This window comes from Narcine bancroftii, chromosome 10, assembly GCF_036971445.1.
Source record: "Narcine bancroftii isolate sNarBan1 chromosome 10, sNarBan1.hap1, whole genome shotgun sequence".
Lineage (NCBI taxonomy): Eukaryota > Metazoa > Chordata > Chondrichthyes > Torpediniformes > Narcinidae > Narcine > Narcine bancroftii.
The window spans coordinates 74,877,465-74,898,912 of record NC_091478.1 but is presented as its reverse complement, the minus strand read 5'-3'; the positions used below and the strand labels follow the sequence as shown (position 1 = coordinate 74,898,912).

At 42.2% G+C, this 21,448-nt stretch overlaps 1 protein-coding gene across 1 annotated transcript in view; it reads right to left on the bottom strand.

Moving 5' to 3' along the window:
• nlrc5 (NLR family, CARD domain containing 5) overlaps positions 1–21,448 on the bottom strand; it is a 172,583-nt gene that overhangs the window by 11,636 nt on the left and 139,499 nt on the right. Inside the window, exons 46-50 of the mRNA XM_069901371.1 lie at positions 16,125–16,208; positions 15,488–15,571; positions 14,627–14,710; positions 7,230–7,313; positions 5,389–5,472 (exon numbers count right to left, since the gene is read on the bottom strand). Coding sequence (XP_069757472.1) covers positions 5,389–5,472; positions 7,230–7,313; positions 14,627–14,710; positions 15,488–15,571; positions 16,125–16,208 — 420 coding nt within the window. The remainder of the gene's footprint in view (positions 1–5,388; positions 5,473–7,229; positions 7,314–14,626; positions 14,711–15,487; positions 15,572–16,124; positions 16,209–21,448) is intronic.

Here is a 21,448-nt window from a genome sequence, read left to right as displayed (position 1 = left end):
TCCGTTGGAAAAAATAACATATAATTTAAGAAATAACATCACAGTATTTGAACAAATTTGGGAACCATACATGGAACACAATAGAGAAATCCTACTATGGACCTCCACCACCTAAAATGACACAAGAAGAAGACGAAATGAACTGACCCAGTATGTAAAAGTAGAAGACACAAATTTCTTGTTTATTTTCATTGTGTGACGACGTTGTTTAATAGGTTTAATGTATCATATAGGTTGAACGTTGAGTGAGTGGGGATGGGGGCGAGGGAGGGAAGGGAAGGGAGGGGGAAAAAGGGGAGAAAATGACACTGTGTATTCAAGAGGGAAATGTCTGTGTGTATTTTGGTCAGTATAGTTCATAGTGTGAAAAATAAAAAAATTTAAAAAGAAGATAGGATCGTCACAGCAATATCATGTTGAGGGGATTTAATTTGGATATACACTTTATCGGGCTTGCATGTTTGTAGGAGTACTCAACATATTCTTATTGTACTTGCTCAGATCTAAGAATGTGTTACTTTTTGATCCAAAGGTTCAAATGGATCAAGAAGTAGAGAATCTAGGTTCTTCATGGTCCTCTTGGCCCTGGTCACCATCACGGATACACTCATATACTGATCTATTCCTTCACCCATGCATTGTCCTTTCTTATCCCAGCAATCCTTTTTTCTATTAAATATCCAGCTTCTTCATAGAAGATGCATTGGTGCTACCTGAACCCACGATGCTCAGAGACAAGTAGGAGCTGTTGAAAGTCTGTATGGGTATGCCCCAGTCATGGGCAACAGAGACCTTTGGAAGTGAAAACACCCTGTGGACTTAGGGTCCAGTAGGAGCAAGGCATCACCAGGCTGGTCAACTCATCTCTCATGCCTGAGGATGTCCTTTCATCACGCCATCCTTACCGTAAGTCTGCATGGTCATTGTAGCTCTCAAGAATGCAGCCTTTTGGTCATGTTAGGTATAGGTCTCCTGGAAGACTAACTCCACAATTCTCCTCCACCACACACCTCCAGCCTATGACAGAATGTGACTCTGGAGTGAGAGGTTGAAATCTCAGCAACATCTCCTGCATCCCTGGTCTCAAAGTCCAGCATTGAACATTAATTTTAAAATGCATGTGGCATGTTTACATTTCAGGTGTTCATCTTCCTTAGAAGCTGTAAATAGATGAAGATGGTAGAAATCTTTATAGGGCAAGAGTTGGGTGATTTCCTGTCATGTGATGGGGCGGTGGGCGCCGAGTCCAATATTGAGGCAATCCAGTTAGAATGCTCACAAAAATATATTAATTGTCAGCACAGTTAGTGGTGTGGTTAGCGCAACTTTATTATAGTGCCAGTGACCTGGGTTCGAATCTGGCTCAGTCTGTCAGGAGTTTGTACATTCTCCCCAAGTCCTGTTGTTCTCTCCAGACTCCAAAAAGTATGGAGGTTGTAGGGTAATTGGTGGATTTGAGCAGGATGGGTTCATTGGCAGAAGGAACAGTTACTGTGTTACATCCCCAAATTAAAGTATTTGCTCTGTAAGCTACTTCACTGGAAGTGGTATTCACAGTCCACAGTGTTTACAAGGAATGACCCATGAGGTATTTATGGAGATGGTGGAAGAAGTGTATTGTACTATGTGTGGATTGCAGAACACTTCACCACTCAAATATGCTGGCAGGTATGAGCTTCGAGAGGAATCAGTGTGTGGCTGCGTTCCTGGACACGTGCTGCCCTCGTCTTTATTGATCACAGTGGTCACAAGTTTGGGAAGTACAGCCGGGGCAAGTAACTACTGTGCATTTTGTAGCTGCTACTCATTCGCAGCTACTGTCTGCCAGCAGTGGAGGGAATGAATGTTTCAGGTGGGGGATAAGGTGCCAATAAAGCAGGCTGCTTTTGTCCAGGATGGTGTCAAGCTTTTGTGAGAGATGTTGAAAGTGCAGTCCCCAAGTCAAGTGGAGAATACTCCATCACACTCCTAACCTGCGCCCTGAAGAGGGTAGACAGGCCCTGGGGTGTCAAAGGAGCTGAAGTACATGCTACAGGCTACACTGCCTCTGTTCTTATATACACGTGGCTGATAGAGTGAAGGTTAATAGACAATGATGACCCCTAGGATATTGATGGTGGTAAACCTACTGAATGTGAAGGGTAGGTGGTTAAACTCTCTCTTGTTGCAGATGGTGTAACCTGGCACTTATGTGGATGAAAGCCACTTGCTGCCCAGGCCTGACCTTGTCCATGCAGGCGAGAGAGGATTCGTTTGTCGAGGTGGCAAATAGATTTGAGCATGACGTGATCATTGATAAACAGCCATACTTTTGACATTGTGATGGATGGATTGATACAGCAGCTGAAGGTGGTTGGGCTGAGGATATTGTCTTAAGCGAACACCCACAGTGCAGTCAGAGATGGGGCTGCGTGAATCACTACAGTGTTTTCCACTTGATTTCTATTACCTTCAGTTTTACCAGAGCTTCCTGATGTCAAACTTGGTCTAGTGCTGCCTTGAAAACAAGGGCAGTCACTCATGTCTCACCTCTAGAATTCAGGTCCTTTGTCCATGTTTGGACTGGGGCTGTGGTGAGGTCTGCAGATCAAAGCCAGATCTAAACCAAAGCCAGTGGCTCTGATCTCAATTAGAGCAATCATTCCAATAAATAATATCTGCAAAAATATGAACAATTCCTTGCCTCTAAAGTTCACAGTGGCTATCTGAATGTACCACTTTTAATGATCAATGGTGACCTTTTAAAGGATGGAGAGAGAGAAGCAGAGAAGGAGCAATAGAGACAACTGAGAGAAGAATCAGCAATAAATGCCAAGTGGATACAAAAAAGTAAGAAATCTACTCGGGATAACTGCAGAGAATTTCTCAGATGTTTGGATGCAGTTAGTAGCATCAGGATTTTGTGTTCCAAATAACCTTAAATGCTTTATGAGAATGTTTTGATATTGAAATATTTCCAATCCAATCTAATGAACATGAAATTATAACATCCCACTCTTTCTTCCTCTGGAACCATATGTCTTCCACATGTATCCTTGCATTTGGCTGACTTGTTGAAGGGACTGGATTCAAAGGGTGAGAGGGAAACAGAAAAATCACAGTCGAACAGCAATCACAGAGCTTGTTTGCCTGCTGGTGATGGAATTCTCTCTGATCTTGAACTGTGGTCACATTAGAGAACCAATACATACAGGCAAGAGGAGAATCTTGCGGTGGAGAAAACACCACTATAAAAGGCAAGGAGCAAGACCATGTCATGCTGGTGCACAGTACCTGGAATTTCCATTCAGGATACAACAGCCCTGCATCAACATTGACCTTGCTGACACAGAGGTCCTGCATTGTTGAATCTGCCCATTCTAGAGGCTCTGCCCTGGTAGCGCAGTACAATGAGGGTCAGTTCCCAAAATGTCCTGGACTGTCTACATCCACCATCAAAGGAGCGAGCAGCATTTATGTCAAGTCATGTTTCTTGTCATCTGATTGGATAAGTACAACCCGATGGACCTCAGTGCAAAACACAGACACACAACCAGCCAGTTGGATGAGCTAGAATTGATTGGTCTAGCTTTTCAATGTCTCCAGTTTTGATAGACATTTAAAAATATTGAAACTTAAATAAATAATATATATATATGTAAAGAATGTTAAAGACAAGTGAAACAATGCAAATAAAGCCATTTTGTCTCTTCAATCTCTAGTGCACAATCCCTGTAGAAACCAATGGATGCTAGCCCAGAGAAATGATTCAACATAATACAGAAAACTTGACTCTGCCTCTGGGCACCAGGTTCAATAGCTTATGTGCAGATGTTTGGGATTGTATACAGCCTCCACAGATGAAGATTGCCAGTTTCAATTAGAACCATCAGCCATGTAACAAAATTAGGCTCAAGGTGCCTGTCTAAACACTGCTACCTACAGGACTGCGTGCAAACTGCAGCTGATTGGGTGCTCTGACTTGGAATAATGCTGCAATAAAAGCGTTTGAGGTATGTTCATCTCTATATGCAGTTCTGTCTGTTAGTATAATATTTAATGAAAGGAACATGGATTTATACAATGTCAACTATGAAAAGCGTACAGTGTAGGTGGTCAAGTCTATTGTTGTCAGATTGCACAAGTACAACCCGACGAAACAGCGTTCTCCAGTCCTTGGCGCAAAACACACAGACACGCAACCAGACATAACGCAAACAATACATAGGCAGGACAAGTAACACATATATACAGATAAATATTATTTTGTGAATATGAGAGTCTGGGATGGTTAGTGTAAGCAGTTCCTTTGGTTGTTCAGTGTTCTCACTGCCCATGGGAAGAAGACGGCAGGTAGGTGGGATAGAGGAACGAAGCGATCTCAGAGTACAAAAGCAACAATCACTAAATGTTGGACACAGGTCGTAAGGGAAGCACACCAACACTCGGGTTTATTTCGAGGGGGGGAGAATTAAAGATAAGGAAGCTATACTAAAGCTGAATCTCAGTTGGACTAGATTTGGAGTACTACATGTATTTCTGGTCACTGTATTCTAAAAATGCTATGCTGAGGCAATGAAAAAGATACAGAGGCAATTTACCAGGATGATCCCAGAAAATATAGTTATGTATTATCAGGAAAGAATTAGAAAACTGGCAATTCACGCTTCTGAAACAAGAAGGTTGAGGAATGGCCTAACAGAACTTTCATTGTGGATGGAGGGAGACTATTTGGAGGTGACCATTTGCACAAGGTGATCAGTCATCAGGAAATCCAATAACGAATTCAGGAGAAACTTCTCCAGCCAGAGAGTGATGAGAATGTGGAACTCGCTCCCACTGAGAACGTTTGAAGCCAATGGAAGATTAATTTGAGTAAAGGGAGATTAAGGGATCAGTGATAGATGAAGAAAGTCAAATGGAACATAAATGCCAGCACAGGCTTGTTGGGCCAAATGACCTGTATTTGAACCACATATCCTATGTAGTCCTATATCACCATGGTATTTTCACTATCTGAAAGGGAAACGATCATTTAATTTTTTAAAAATTTAAATTTAGACATACAGCACCATTTTGGCCCATGGGCCCATGCTGATCAATTGCACCCAATTGAGCTACAACCTCCTGAAATGTTTAGAATGGTGGGAGGAAACCAGAGCCCATGGGGAAAACCTACGCAGACAAGGGAAGAACGTACAAACTTCTTTCAGACAGCACGGGATTCGAACCCTAGTCCTGATCGCTGGCACTGCAACATGTTGCCCCTTACCTTGTTTCTAAATTCAGTATTGCCCTGTACATTTAGGATGCTCAGTAAGTTCATGTATATAAATATAAATATATATGTATGTCTCTTCCAGGAGCCAATCAAAGGCCCTCCCAGCAAGCCCTCAGTGTTGTACTCACTCCAGTTTCCTCAAACACCGCATTCTCGGCAGGACCTCTGCCAGCCGCACTGCTCCCTCGTCACTGATGTTATTCCAGGACAAACTGCCAGGAAGAGCAGGAGAAACAGATGTTTAGAATTCTTCAGGGTCTGTGCTCCTTTCCTAGCTATGGAAGTGAAATGGGACTCGTAGCTTCACTTCAAGTGGAAGGGAGCTCTGAGTTCAACACCCTTTACCCTTTAGTAATACAGAAGGATCTCAAAGTTCCTGCATCATGTCGGGATGCTATTTGCCCAGAACAGTTGCTGAATCAATACAACTGCTCTTTCTAGGACATTGTCGATCCATTTGAGATTGCAAGTCCCACCTTCCAGGGGGACATTACAAGGACAGACGCTGCATTCTCAGCTGTGCCTTCATGCTCTGACTTTAACTTTTCTGAGTGAACATCTTTTTTCTGTAATATTTTATTTATAATTTTAATATATTTAACAATCAACATCATACCAAGTGTAAAACATAAAGAAAATCCTCCCTCTACCCCTCCCCTCTATACGTCCGATTAAACAGAGAAAGAATGAAGAAGAAGAAAAAAATAATAATTGTCAGTGCGTACAGTAAAACATATGGAGACACAACAATACTACAGTGTTAAAATCTTTACAGAGGTCTACTAGCTAGCCAGTAGTGATCGTAACTTTATTTGGCACCACTGAGGTACCTGTATGTTCTAAATAAGGCTGGCAGATTTTTAAGAAGGCATTATATTCCTTCCTTAGATTATATGTGACCTTTTCAAGTGGGATACAGCTATTCATCTCTGAAGACCACCTATCAATGGGAGTCAGACTTCCATGTTACTGCTATGCATTTCCTGGCCACACATAAGGCAATTTCTGTGAATTTAATTTGAGAGTTAGATAGTGATCTACCAAATTTGGTAATGTTCACCTGAAGACAAAGCTCTGAGTCTACTGGAAAGATGACTCACGTGATCTTAGGGTATCACAGAGGTCATACCAGAAGGGTCTCACCTTCGTGCAAAGCCAGGTAGAACGTAAGAAGGAACCAACCTCTACACCACACCTAAATCACATCTCTGATAATTCAGGTTTATAATGGTGTAATTTCTGTGGGGTGATGTACAGTTAATGGAGAAAATTATAATGGGCCAATCTATATCTGGCATTGATAGTAGCCATCAAACTTCCCTGACATAGATCTGGGTGAAAGATCTTTAAAATATATCCTGTGTCTGCAAAACTACCCATTGCTCCAGGAAAACAAAATTAATCCCTGTATTTTTTTCCTAGCAGAAACCACATCATTAAGCTCTTGTCCCCAACTTTGGTGTAATGACTTTTCTGAGGAAAGACTTGCCCCTGCATCACCCTGCTGGCATCTGTCTGACATCTCCTCACTAAGCTTCTGGTTACCTGTTAAAGGCTGTGTTTGTGAAAGGTGTGAACCACATGCTTGCAAAGATGAACCCAAACTGGAGCAGTTTGGTTGAAAGGCGACCATCGCTGTGAATGTGCTGCGAGGACCCTTCATAGCTGCAGTGAGGTAAATGACGCAAGTGGTTGGTCCATTACACTTTGATTCAGAGAGGAAATCCACTGGTATTTTTAGTAAACCATTCAATGGTTGGTTCTAAACCAGATAATACTTGTGAATTTACATCTCGTGTTTGAAGAGAGGGAGGAACTTTCCTGCAACTAAAAAAATACCAGCCAGCTTGATATTGTTAATTCAAACCATGACAACTGCATTAAGCCAAAGCTTTACTTTCATTTGAATAATCAGCTGTCAGAAGGCACAAAGATACAGTACTTTGTATTCTAGAAATTTAACACTTACACAACTTCTTCCATGGCAGGACAGCATACAAGCCCATCTGCAAGGTTCGCAGCCATGCTGTTATCTATACTGTTCAATTTAAGGCTGGAAGAGAGAATGCTGACGTTAGTAGATTCCAGCACCCTGAAGACAAAATCTGGCTGATGGACATTGTTTCTTCTTCTGGGGAGAGAGCATGTTCCAATATTTCCCGTATCCCTGTTCAGCCCTTCATTCTCAGACATACCTTGATACTTCTTTCCCTATTCGAACATACCTCAGCCGTGACCCCCAAACACACAAACTCTCATCTCAGCTGATGTTCAGTCAGATGTGGCCTCTTCCTCAGTGACTACTGCAGAATTTCTATCTTGGCCTCAAGAGCAAGAAACCATAAACCTCACCCTCTCTACTGTCAATGTTGGTAAGTTGCCTTACAATCACCCTGCTTGATAACAGCTCGTTAAACACAAACCTGAAGTGGAACACAAGCCCAACTTGTATGAAATCTGTCACACACGATGCTGAGCTCTAACTGCAATTCCCAGTGCTGCACATGCACATCAGTGAACCTTTACAAATATGTTAATCCTAATATATTTTAATTTTCCTAATGATGCATAAATTAGCATATGCTTTCCATTGCATTGCATTTTCATAATCCTGAGACTGTTGTTTTCTATTGTGGGGAAATTTAAGGGATCAAATAAAAAGTGAATTCTCACTTCTTTCTTCATTCTATCTCCATCTTCAGGGTTGATATTGGACACTGCTGTGGCTTCCTTAATCTGTAGGTAAGATCACACCCTGCAATCCGCCAGTGGTACAAAGAAGGAATAAGGACATAGGAAGTAGGATCCGGAGTAGCCCATCTGTTCCATCTGGCTCATTGGGAATGCTCCCCCATTCAACAAGATCATGGATTTGTGGACTCAGTTCCACGAACCTGGCTTTTCCCCATAAACCTTAATTTTTCTATCATGAAAAAAATCTATCTTACAGCATCATAAATATATTTAATAAGGTAGCCTCTGCTACTTTCTTAGGTAAAGAACAGCACAGATTCACTTCTCTCTGGGAGGAGTAGATCCTCTTCATTTCGGTCTTAAATCTTGATGCTATGTCTCCTAGTTCTGGACTCACCTACCAATGGGAACTAATTTCCTGTTTCTACATAGAAGATTACAGCACCGTACAAGCCCTTTGGACTACAATGTTGTGCTGACCTTTGTATACTTAGCAAAAAATAAAACCCTCCCTAACCTCATAATCCTCCATTTTTCTTTCTTCCATGTGCATAACTAAGAGTCTCCTAAACATCCCTATTGTTGTAGCCTCCACCACTGCAAGGCATTCCAGGCACCCACAATTTTGTGTAAAAAAAAATACCCCTCATGTTTCCCCTAAAATATCCTCCCTTCACTTTGTAGAGATGTCCTCTGTTGTTTGCCACTCCTCCCGTGGGGGAAGAAAAGGTGCTGGCTGTTTACCTTATCATTGCCTCTCATAATCTGGTAGACCTCTATGAGGTCACCTCTTATCCTTCTTTGCTCCTGGAGAAATGTCCCAGCTCTGCTAATCTTGCCTCATATTTTCCAATCCAGGCAACATCCTGGTAAATCTCCTCTGCACCCTCTCCATAGCTTCCACATCTTTCCTGTAATGAGGTGACCAGAACTGAACACAATATTCTAAGTGTGGTCTCACCAGAGATTTATAGAGTTGCAACATTATTTCTCAACTCTTGAACTCAAACCCCCAACTTGTGAAGCCCAGCATAACATAGGCCTTCTTAGCTATCCTATCCACTTGCACGGCAACCTTGAGAGATCTATGGATTTGGACCCCAAGGTTCCTCTTTTCTTCCACACTATTAAGTATCTAACCATTAACCCTGTATTCAGCCTTCATTTGACCTTCCAAAATGCATCACCTCAGACTTATCCAGACTGAATTCCATCTCCCACTTTTCTGCCCAACTCTACATCCTGTCTATATCCTGTTGTAACCTATGTCAACCTTTAACATTATTCACAACATCTCCAATCCTCTTATCATCCACAAACTTACTGACCCACCCGTCTACATCTCCATCCAGGTCTTTTGTAAAAATCACAAAGAGCAAGCGTCCCAGAATAGATGCCTGCAGAACTCCACTAGTCACTGACCTCCAGGCAGAATACTTTCTGTCCACTACCATTCTCTGCTTTCTACAACCAAGCCAATTTTCAAGCCACACTGCCAAGGTTCCATGGATCCCATGCCTCATGACTTTCTGAAGGAGTCTCCCATGGAGGACCTGGTCAAATGCCTTACTGAAATCCATATACTTCACATCTACAGCCTTCATCAATTTCTTTTGTTACCACCTCAAAAAAAATCTATTTGGCTCGTGATAAACGACCTTTCCCTCAGAAAGCCATACTGACTATCCTTGAGAAGACTGCAAATGCTCATTAATCTTGTCCTTAAGAATCTTCTCCAATAGTTTGATATTCCCTATTAACTTTTTTAAACAAAGGTACCACATTTGTCATTCTCCAAACCTCTAGCACCAGGGAGGACGCAAAGATGATTGCCAGCAATCTCTTCCCTCCCCTCCCACAGCAACCCTGGGGTATACCTTGTCTAATCCCAGGGACTTATCAATCCTAATATTTTAAGAAGATCCAGCACTTCTTTATTTTAATCTCAACATGGTCCAGCACATAAGCTTGTTCTATTCCGACCTCCCAACCTCCTCGGCTTCCAGGCAGATGTGGCCTAATTTATCCTTGAGCGGCCCTATCCGCTCTCATCATTCTTCTGTTCTCACGTATGCATAGTATGTCTTGGGGTTTTCCTTATTCTACTTGCCAAAGCTTTCTGATGCCACCTTCCTAAGACTTTCCTTAAATTCCTTTGTGGCTCCCATATAATTCTCAAGAGCCTTACTGTTTTTAGATTTCTAAATCTGATGTGTGTTTCTTTCTTTCTCTTATCTAGCTGGTTTTGTCAACCACGGTTCCATTTTCCCTGTCTTAGTGGGAGAAATTTATCCTGAACCCTGGTCCCTAAACATCCTTCACATTATGTCTGTGTCCCTCCCCCACCCCGATAAAATATAGTTTCCAATTTACTTTCCATAGTTTATCATTTTCATAATTTCATGTTTCTATAAGATCCCTTTTCACTCTGCCAAATTCCAGTGAGTATAGTTCCAACCAAGTTAATTGCTCCTCATTAGCTATCCCTCCCCTCATCTCCAGAATCAACCTGGTGATCACCCCCAAGCAAGTGTATTCTTTCTCGAGTAAGAAATGAACTGCACATAGTACTTACTCCCTGTTTGGCCTTACCAGAACCCAGTACAGTTGCAGCAGAACCTTTGTGATCTACTCTAAACAGTTCAACTGCCTGTTCAAACAGCCTGTTGAAGGAGCTGACAGTTTTTGTAAGTAAAATCCCAAAACCACAGAGGTTTGGACCCAAGGTGACGGTGCCTGTGGTCGGATGCAGCGATGAGGGGTTTTACACTCCTGGGGAGTGCAGGGAACCAGATATGGGGACGCCCCATTGAGAAGAAGCAGAGGAGACAACCCCTCAGGATGGTGACCAAGGCAGCAAACCAGCGAGGGGCTCAGTGGCTGAGGGACCCACACAGGCTGCAGGTGACTTACAGTCAGGAGACCAGCAAGGGCTGTGGGCCGATGGAGACAGGCTCATGGGAACCAGGGTTGGTGTCAGAACAAGTCATTAGGGTAGCCGTGAGGGGTGGGGGCAAAATCTGATGTTTGAAAACTTGCTCTGCCGGGGGAGGCGGAGTGGTGGTGGTACCCACCTTCCAGGAACCTCCTCTGTACACTTCCATCACAATTCCCCCTCCCACCGACGTAACAGGCAAACACACTGCTTATATCATGTGCCACCCAATTAGCCTACACCCTGGTACGTACTCATTGGCTGAAATGGCCTGTTATTGTACTGTACATCTAAATTAAAAGGCTGGCCACCCCTGGGATAGACAAACAACAACAAAATACATACATGCAATTACTTAGGACCATTAACCTCATCAATACCCAAGATCCAAGAGCTAGACACATTAATCAACATTGTGTCCTCCAATTCCCCGTGACAGTTGACTTTCTGAGACATTCACTGAGGACTCATTCACATGCCTCCAAGTTGCTGGTGTGGAGAGGATGCTCATGTTCTGGAGTCTGCTTCATTTTACACATTGTTTTAGTTTTTAACTTACCTGCTAAAACACCCCTTATAAGCAAACTTGTCCTATTGTGAATCTACTGAGAAGTACATGATGTCCTCATTCACTCTAAACCCAGTCTTAAAACCGAGAAGAAACACGATCTCACAGCATACCAGCAGAAACCATGGGGTCATATGGAAAATGACAGAGGATATGGGGCTCATCATAACCTTCCTAAAGGAAAATAAAAGCCATTCTGACCTCAGTCTGTCGCTTAAAGCTGTGATTTATTAGTCTTACAGTGTGGAAACAGGACCATTTAGGCCAACTTGCTCACACCCACCAAAATACCCCACAATGCTCCCACCTGCCTTATCCTTCTAAACCAGTGGTTTTCACAATGCCCCCCAAACTCACATTCCACCTTAAGTAATCCCTATGCCACAAGTGCTCTGTAAGGGATTGCTTAAGGTGGTATGTGAGTGGGAAGGGAAGATTGAGAACCACTGCTCTACACCCAATTGTTACTGAAACATTTTGCTTGAGAAAAATTGCCATTGACCCATTTCCTTTGGAGAGATAAAACCGTGCACATAACGAGCCAATTAGGTACGATTAAAACAGTGGATTTCAAACCTTTTTCTTTCCATTCACATCCCACTTTAAGCAATCCCTTACTAATCACAGAGCACTTGTGGCATAGGGATTGCTTAAGGTGGAATGTGAGTTTATGAGGAGGGGGGGCAGTTTGAAAACCACTGCTCTAAACTCATCCTAACCATGCATCCATCCAATTCATTTTAATACTCGGATCAGGCTCCAAGGGGGAAGGAGAGGGAAGTAATCGGACAGCAACGATATGGGCTAAGAGTTTGTTCACCAATGACCACACCAGCGCACATTCAGTGATTTACACAAGTTTGTTCACCAATGAGCACACCAGCGCACATTCAGTGATTTACACAAGTTTGTTCACCAATGACCACACCAGCGCACATTCAGTGATTTACACAAGTTTGTTCACCAATGACCACACCAGCGCACATTCAGTGATTTACACAAGTTTGTTCACCAATGACCACACCAGCGCACATTCAGTGATTTACACAAGCTGCTGGTGATTCCTGACATGATTTGCTCTGTCATTGTTGCTGCAAGGAGAACACTTAAAGGTAGATTAGTGAAAGCAGAGTTGGCCATTCAGCCCTTAGATCCTGTACAGCTATGAACTCAGATCAGAGCTGAAAGAATGAAGTGCACCTTTCACTATCTATGCATATTTCAAAGTCCTTGATGAACAAAGTATTTCTAAATTTAGTGATTACCCCACTGAAAAACATCTTGGCAGCCCATCTTTGCACAGCAAGATCCCACAGATGACCAATAAAATATTTGGGGGGAGGTATGATTACTTGCTCTTCATTGGATTCATGCATGGCAATCTTCACATTCAGATGAGAGAGCACACACACAGCCTGGTTCAATGTCCCTCTGAATGAGTAAACATTTGACAATGCTGGAGTCTCTGCTCAGTGGTGACAATGTGGGCATTTGCCTTCAAGTCTCTCGATAAATCTTGCTCAGGCAAGCTTCAAACTCAGGCAGCGTTATCAACCATTGAAGGATGATAGACAATCACCTGTCTGGGCACCAGAATTTTAATATCTACTAACATCATAATTACCATTAAAACATCTTTAAAAATTCCTATGCTCAAATTTTCAATCCCCAAGAATTCTTATTCAGGCTGCTCTCTTCAACTACAGCTCAGCTTTCAACACCATCAGTGCTATTCTACAAGCTCTAAACCCTGGGCCTCCACATTCCCCCCTCCCCACCACATTGCCTGCAACTGGATCTTTGACTTCCTCATCAGAAGACCACAGTCTGTGTGAATCGTAAACAACACCTCCTCCTCACTGACGATCGGCACAGGCGCACCTCAAGGATACGTGCTTAACCCACTGCTCTACTCACCCTGCACCCAAGACTGTTGTGACTAGGCACAATTCCAATGCCGTCTACAAATTTGCCAATGACACTAATGGTGTCGGCAGAATCACAGAGAGCAATGAGGAAGCGTACAGGAAGGAGATAGATCATCTGGTTCAGTGGTGTCACAACAACAACTTTGTGCTTAACGTTAGCAAAACTAAGGAACTGATTATGAAAGGGGAGACTGGGAGAACAGAAATCAGTCCTCATCAAGGGGTCAGCAGTGGAGAAGGTCAAGAACTTTAAGTCCCCAGGTGTCAACATCTCTGAAGACCTATTTTGTGGCCTTCAAGTCGATGCAATCATGAAGAAGGCTTGCCAGCAGCTATACTTCGTTGTGAGTTTGAGGAGATTTGGTAAGTTATCAGAGACTCGCACATTTCTACAGGTGTTCCATGAAGAGCATTCTGGCTGGTTGCATCATTGTCTGGTATGGAAATGCCAATGCACAGGACAAGAAAAACACAGCCAGCCCAATCACAACACCAGTCTTCATTCCATCAAGGACATCTTCAAGTGGCGGTGTCTTAAGAAAGCAACCTCTATCCTCAAGGGTCTCCACTACCTTCACATTGCTACCATCAGGAAGGTGGTACAGGAGCCTGAAGAGACACACCCAGTGGCACCAGCACAGCTTCTTCTCCTCTGCCATCAGATTTCTGAGTGGACAATGAACCATAGACTCTACCTCACTTTCTTTTATTTTTGAACTAATTTACTTATTTTCAAATGTAGTTTTTAGCAATATTTGCACGGTAACGCTGCTGAAAAACAACAAATTTTGCAATAGGCTCATGACAATAAATTCCGATTCTGAGATTTCCATCATTTACTGAGTGGAGATATTACCTACAGTGTGCTGCGTGTGGGTACAGTCACATAATGGTTCCCCAAATGGAATAATGGTCCTGAGGCAAAGATCAAATCCCACCATGGTAACTGGAGAATTAAGCCAATGAAATAAAAATCTGACATGGTAACTGTGAAGCCACGAGAGGTTACTAAAACTGAGTTGCTTCTCTTCTTTTAAGAAAGGATATAAGCATTTCTCATCACCTGGCTGGTATAGAAACAACAATGGGAACGTATGGTTGGCTTTGAACAGAAAAAGAATCTTATTCAACAATTTCAAAGCTTATGAGGTTTAAATTCTGGAATGCAGATTGAAAGTGAATCTATGATTATATGACATGGGTCCCCATTTAAACTCATCACGTTGGATAGGAGCACTTGCCTCAACTTCTTTAAAGATTTCAGGCTTCTCAGTGCCAGTCCAAGCTCCATTATTCCTGCAGTCCCAATATTATTTTCAGATAAGCTGCAGGGAGAAAGAAAATCCATTTGGAGTTGTACAGCATTGTGCACCAAAAAGCATGTAATAACAGTGAAGCAAACATGGATCCTTCCTTAAATGGACCCCAAGTCTTTCCAGGATCTTTACCTTCCTTACCTCTGCAATTTTAATGTCCATAAATATCTGACCTCCTTCAATTCCAGCCCTTGAAAGTGATCTACCAGTGGGGGCAATACTTCTGGACCGAAGGTCTGGAACCTCCTCCTTCCTTTAACATGCTCCTTAAAGCCCCATCTCTAACAAGGCCTTCAGTACCCTTAACAGTTCCAACCATCCCTCGGCAACATTCAATAAGACTTGCAAAGCACTGACTGACCCTGATGTCATGAAATGAAGGGGGGGGGGGGGAGGGAGGGGCGAATGACCAGAAGGAAGCTCCAAATATACTGATCTGCTGACCAAAGTACTGGGGGACCATCTATTTATTGTGGTTACTGGCTCAGTTCTGAGTGTAGCTAATCGTTCAGTATTTATTGAAATGAGAGATTACCAGCATATTGGGTATCTTGATTAACTGGTCAACCGTCCAGAATAGAAACACACTTCCTTCTAAAATGGTTCAGCAAAGAATTTGCACACGTTTCCTTCATCCATGTAAGACTGCTTTCTTTACCTCACAGTGACAAATGAGTCAGTAACAACATATGGCATTCAAGTTCTCCGTATATAAAAAAAAATATTTCTTGTTCAGTAATGGCAGCAATCAATTTGGATCTATTAATAAAAGGGTAAATTTCTCACCTTAGCTCCATGAGGGTTGGGCAATACATAAAAACCTGTGCCAGGCTTAATCCACCATCAGTGTCAAGACCACAGGAGTGAAGGCTGATCAGAGAAATATTACATTGTTATTATACAGAACAGAAAGTTATTGGCCAGAAACATTAGCTTTTCCTCTCTGTACACAGGTAGCCCACAGAGTTCATCACCATTCAGTGTTCTTATTTCAGGTTTTCAATATCAACACTTTTTTTCAATGATCAATTATTACTCAGTTTAAACCTTGAATTTCAGCCAAGCACAAATAGATTTAACTGCAGGTGGGAAATTTGCAGGTTTGTGGAGAATCCCGGATTTTTTCCACAGTCCATTTCTCCAATTTCAAGGCATAAAATTAGTGTTGTGCCGGGATTTGGATGTGGGGTTGGATTATTGTTTCCCCTCTACCCATCATGACTTTGTCCCATTCCAGAAATTTCTCAAGTTATACAACCCAGGCCTCAGAATGTGGTCAATCAGTTATCCTTAACAGTGAAAAATCCCAACACAAGTGGCACTCCCAACTGATTAAAATTTGTTTGGCATTAATAAACTGCATCAAATACACTGATATTCTCAGTCACAGCAAAGAAGCAGGAGAAGGCAAAACAACACTTACTTCAGAATCTTTAAACAAGGCATCTTTGGAAGGGCTTTAGCTAACTTTTCTGCAGCCTCATTGCCGATACTGTTCCTGGACAAACTAAGTGATAATGAGAACAATGTACATATGCATCAAAATTGTTCCTGAATAAGAATTTTTGTAAATAAAATCAACTACAATAGTATAAATTAAATTACCCGATTACAGAAAGAGATAATAAATATAAAAGATAAATATATATTCGCAGTTATAGTAGTACAAGAAAATGTAGTGCACTCAGATCTTTTAATGGTGCCAGTGTGGTGGTGTGAGCAGTGGAAGAAACACAGCCACCATGTTGAGGGTCGTTAATGACTGTTTTTATTCAAATTCAGCACGCCCCTTTGGGCAGCCTGAGCTCAGTCACCTGGTGCATTGTGGCATCCTAATCGCTGCCCAGGGTACGCGATGGAAGGGATGTTGGAGTCAGAGAGAAGCTTCTGACGACGCCATTTTCCTATGGCTGCCCCGCCACATGGCGATACAAGTGGGGCCGGTTCGCCATGAGGATGTGCGCTGCCACACTAGAGGAGTTTATGGCTCTGGTTGTGAGGGGATTTCAAAGGTTCGATAACCTCTGGGGCAAAAACTGTTCTTGAACCCAGAGGCACAGTTGTCAGTAATGAGGAAATGTACAGAAGGGAGATAGATCAGCTTGTTGAGGGGTGGTCACAACTGCAACCTTGCACTCAGCATTAACAAAACCAAGGAGCTGGCTGTGGATGTAAGGAAGGGGGAAACCAGGAGAAAGGTTAAAGAACTTCAAATTCATGGGTGTCTCCAGAGATCTATCTTGGGGCTTTCATGAAGATGGCTCACTCACTAGTGGCTATACTTTGTGAGGTGTTTGAGAAGATTTGGTATGTCATCAATGACTCTTGCAAACTTCTACAGGTGTACCATGTACTGTGGAGAGACTGTCTGATATGGAGGTACCAATGCAGGACAGGAAAAGGCTGCAGAGAGTTGGGAACTCAGCCAGTGACATCATGGGCCGAATCTTCACTCCTACTAGAGGCGGTGTCTTAAGAAAGCAGCCTCTAATTTTTAATAATTGATTTTTATGCTTTTACTTGGGTTGAAGTAGGAGGGAGGATGAAGGATTTGGGGGGGGGGGGGGGGGAAGGAAAAACAATGACCTGTAAAAGGGGAGGATTGTTCCCCTATAATACCTGGCTAATATGAATGTAAAACTATAAATAACATTTTCAAGAAAAAGAAAGCAGTCTCTATCATCAAGGATCCTTACCACCCAGGCCATGGCCTCTTCACACTGGTCCCATCAGATTCAGGAGCCTGAACATGAACACTCAGCGGTACAAAATCACCTTCTTCCCCTCTGCCATCAGATAATGAACCATAGACACTACCTCACTTTTTTCTCTTCTTTCGAAGATTTTTGTAACTACTTTATTTATGGAAATGTAAGGAATAGCAATTTTTTAACCTGTTATGCATAACAATGCAGCAAAGCAACGCATTTCATAACTCGTGTGCACTACAGTAAATTCTGAATCTGTTTCTGACTTCAGGCTTTCTTCATGAAGGTTTCTGTACTTTCTTCATGAAGGTAGCAGCAGACAGAGATTGTGACCAGGATAATGGGGGTCCTTTATGATGTTCACTGCCTTCTTGAGGCAGTGCCTCACGTAGATGAGTTTAATGGACGGGAGGTCGGGGCCTATATTTCCCACTTTTTGCAGCCTTCGGTATACCTGGGCATTCAAATTATCTACCCAGGCCATGATGCAACCCAACCAGCATGCTTTCCACAGTGCACTTGTAGATGTTTGATAGAGTATTCGACAGCATGCCAAATCTCATTGGACTTCTTAGAAAAAGTCAGAAAATTGCTCCTACTGGTGTGGGATATGGGCAAGAAAAGATTGCAATCAATATTCTACATTCAACACCAAGGTAGAAGAAAAGAGCTGCATCAGTTTAGCATTGACAGAAAAACCCTATAATCTAGAATTCAAGCAACAGGCAAAAAAAAAAATATTTATTAATAGAATAAATAAGAAAAAAATAAATGTTTAAAATTGGAAGAGTAAATGTTCTCTGAATTAACACATAAACGGTTGGCATAGCGGTTACAATGCCTTTACAGCGCTAGCAATCCGGACTGGATCTGGGTTCGACTCCCAGGTTTCTGTAAGGAGTTTGTATGTTCTCTCCTTGTCTGCGTGAGGTTTCTCCAGGGGTTTCTGTACCCTCCCACCGTTTGAAACGTACCAGGGGTGTAGGTTATGGGGTGTAAGTTGGGCAGGACGGACTCTTAGGGCTGAATTGGCCTGTTACAATGCTGTATATCTAAATTTTTTAAAAAATAAACCTTTGGTGAAGATGGGAGCAAACATTCAGCCAGCGGAGTGCCTTGGTTGTGCTTTGCTCGTAGCAGGTGCTTGAATAAAGTTATGTGAAACAGCAATGGCGTCGCCCAGGATGAAGAACTGGTTGGTGCACTGACTTGCAAGGTGACTCATTATCCTTGCTTTATCTTTATTAGTATAATATTGTAATGCTTTATCTGTAAACTTGAGGGATGGGGATGGGTAATTATCTGTAATATTATTGTTTATCTTTCTGGAGGCCACGTGGAGGAGGAAGAACCTGCAGACGCAGTGACAATTAAATGTTTTCAAAGAATGTGACAGAAAATAAAGTAAAATGATTTAAGGTTTAAACATTCATGCAAGTGAAATTTGTTCAGTATAAATACAGTATAGTATTTTTGTCTTTTAAACTGTTTATTCCTAATGCAGGTGTATTAGTTGGGCATTGTTAAGAGTGAGCCTCAAGCAATCAGAAAACTCACTTATCTGGCATCTACCAATCCCCATAGGTGCCAGGTAGCGGGAGTTTTACTGTACATGCAATGGCACCCAGAGCACTTGACTAAATAAACCCTGGAAAAAAATCTGGGCTAAAATGTCTTCAACTTAAGTACAAACCAAAATTTTTAAATTTAACCATAAAGCATGGTAACAGGCCCTTCCGGTCCATGAGCCTATGCGGCCCAATTACACCCAACTGACCTATAATCTTGTACATTTGGAATGGTAGGAGAAAAGCGGAGCCCCAAACAGACACAGGGAGAATGTTCAGAAAGCGCCGGATTTGAACCCTGGTCCCGACCGCAGGCTCTGTATCAGACTACGCCATCCCACCCAAAGTACTTTCTATTTCTCTAATTATTAGATTTTAATAAGTGAACGCATTTTTGAAATCTGAAGGAGAAATTAGGATAGGACTAATTTTCAGGGAAAAGAAACAATGACTGTGCTGAGCTTTGATTTTCCTGAGCTTTGGTACAAATTATTAAATGTCCCTGTTGCCCTCAGCCCCCTGTGCTGGTACCAGGTAGTTTCCAAATGAGAATTCTCCAGTTCTGAAGGAGATTGATGTTGCCTGCCTTAACACTAAAATCTCAACAGCTACAACAACAGACAGGAAGAGGGAAGTACCCTGGTTAGGTCCAATGCTCATGGGGCTCATCTTTCTGAGGAAGCATATTCCTTCTCCTGCCCCAACACTCCTCGCTCCCTCTGTTATATAGAGAATTTAGGTTAAAATGACTTAAGTTAAAATGTGATGATTAATCATAAAAAGGGAAGCCAGAACGGACAGGGAGCTTACTAGCAGCCAAGGACAAAAGGTTCAGCTGGATATGTTTTTTTTTAAAACCTATCTTTTCATGGTCATAGTGAGAGACATGCAGGAGACAAAGGATTGATAAGAAGGGTGAGAAACAGAATTTAGTGTATGTAGAGTTCACAGCGTACGTAACGAACGTGATAATTAAAAATGCAGTTATACTTAGAATGCTTTTGCAATACTAACCAATTAATACAGTATTAATAAGAAGGGGAAGGGCAAACAATAAGGGTATAAAAATCAATGCACTGTATGTATCGGGGCTTAACTGGTGAGAAGCCAGTTGAGTCCAACTCTGCAGACTTGTAAATAAAGCTTGTCGTGTCATCAGTTTTAAAGAGACTCATGTGTGAGAAGTTTTATTTCTGACACCCTCCATGAGTCTGGTGACCAGATGCAGCACTGGATAATAGTTCTAAATACATCGTGCATTGCCTTGGATGGCATTTACCTTAGAACATTACAGCACAGAAACAGGTCTTCGGCGTTTCTAGTCTGTGCTGAACCATTTTTTGCCTCGTCTCACTGACCTCCACCTTCATACCCCTCCCATCCACGTACCTGTCCAAATTCTTCTTAAATGTTAAAATTGTGCCTGCATTCACCACTTCAGCTGGTAGCTCGTTCCACACTCCCACCACTCTCTGTGTTGAAGAAGTTCCCCTGAATGATCCCCCTAAAACTTTCCCCTTTCAATCTTAACCCATATCCTCTAGTTTGTATCTCACCTACCCTCAGTAGAAAAAACCTACCTATATTTACTCTGTCTATCCCCTTCAAAATTTTAAATACCTCTGTGAAATCTCCCTCATTCTTCTATGCTCCAGGGAATAAAGTCCTCAACCTGTTTAATCTCTCTCTGCACCTCAGTTCCTGGAGTCCACTCAACATCCTAGTAAATCTTCTCTGGACTATTTTTATCTTATTGATATCTGCACACAATACTCCAAATTTGTGTCTTGTACAACTTTACCGTAACATCCCAACTCCTGTACTCAATACTTTGATTTACAAAGTGTTACAGAGTTCTGTGTTATGTATTGGCCTATGTGTTGTGTGGTTTTGTGTTGGAAAGTGACAATTTGCCTTAGAGAGCCAAGGTGAAGGTGGACTGCTGAGAGAGTGGGAGACAGACTGGGTATGTGCAGAAGATGATCTAGAAATTTCTGGACTTGAAAGACAAACCACCACTAGGTGTGGCTGTGAAGTGGAAGGAGGCCCAAAACATGAGTCATTGTCTGGAAGGCAGTTTAGAATGTTGGGCATTTTAAAAGGGATGATCATTCCAAAGGCAGCCAGAAGGATCCGGAACAAGCCATTGTTCCTCTCTCTGCAAGCAACACAAGACAACTTCGAATTTTGTTCTCTCTCTCTCCCTCTCTCTCTCTCTCTCTCTCTCTCTCTCTCTCTCTCTCTCTCTCTCTCTCTCTCTTTCTCTCTCTCTCTCACAAAGATCTTTTGGCTTCAGTTTACCAAACAAACAGAATTTTGTTTATGATCTTTGCTTCGGTTGAGATCGAAGTTTTGTGAGTCTTGTGTGTTTTGTGTCTAAGTTTTTCTGTGGGCTGGTTGGAAATATAACTTAGACTTTAATTACATATGTTATATTTAGGCTGGGAAATTTATTAGTTTTACACTGTTAG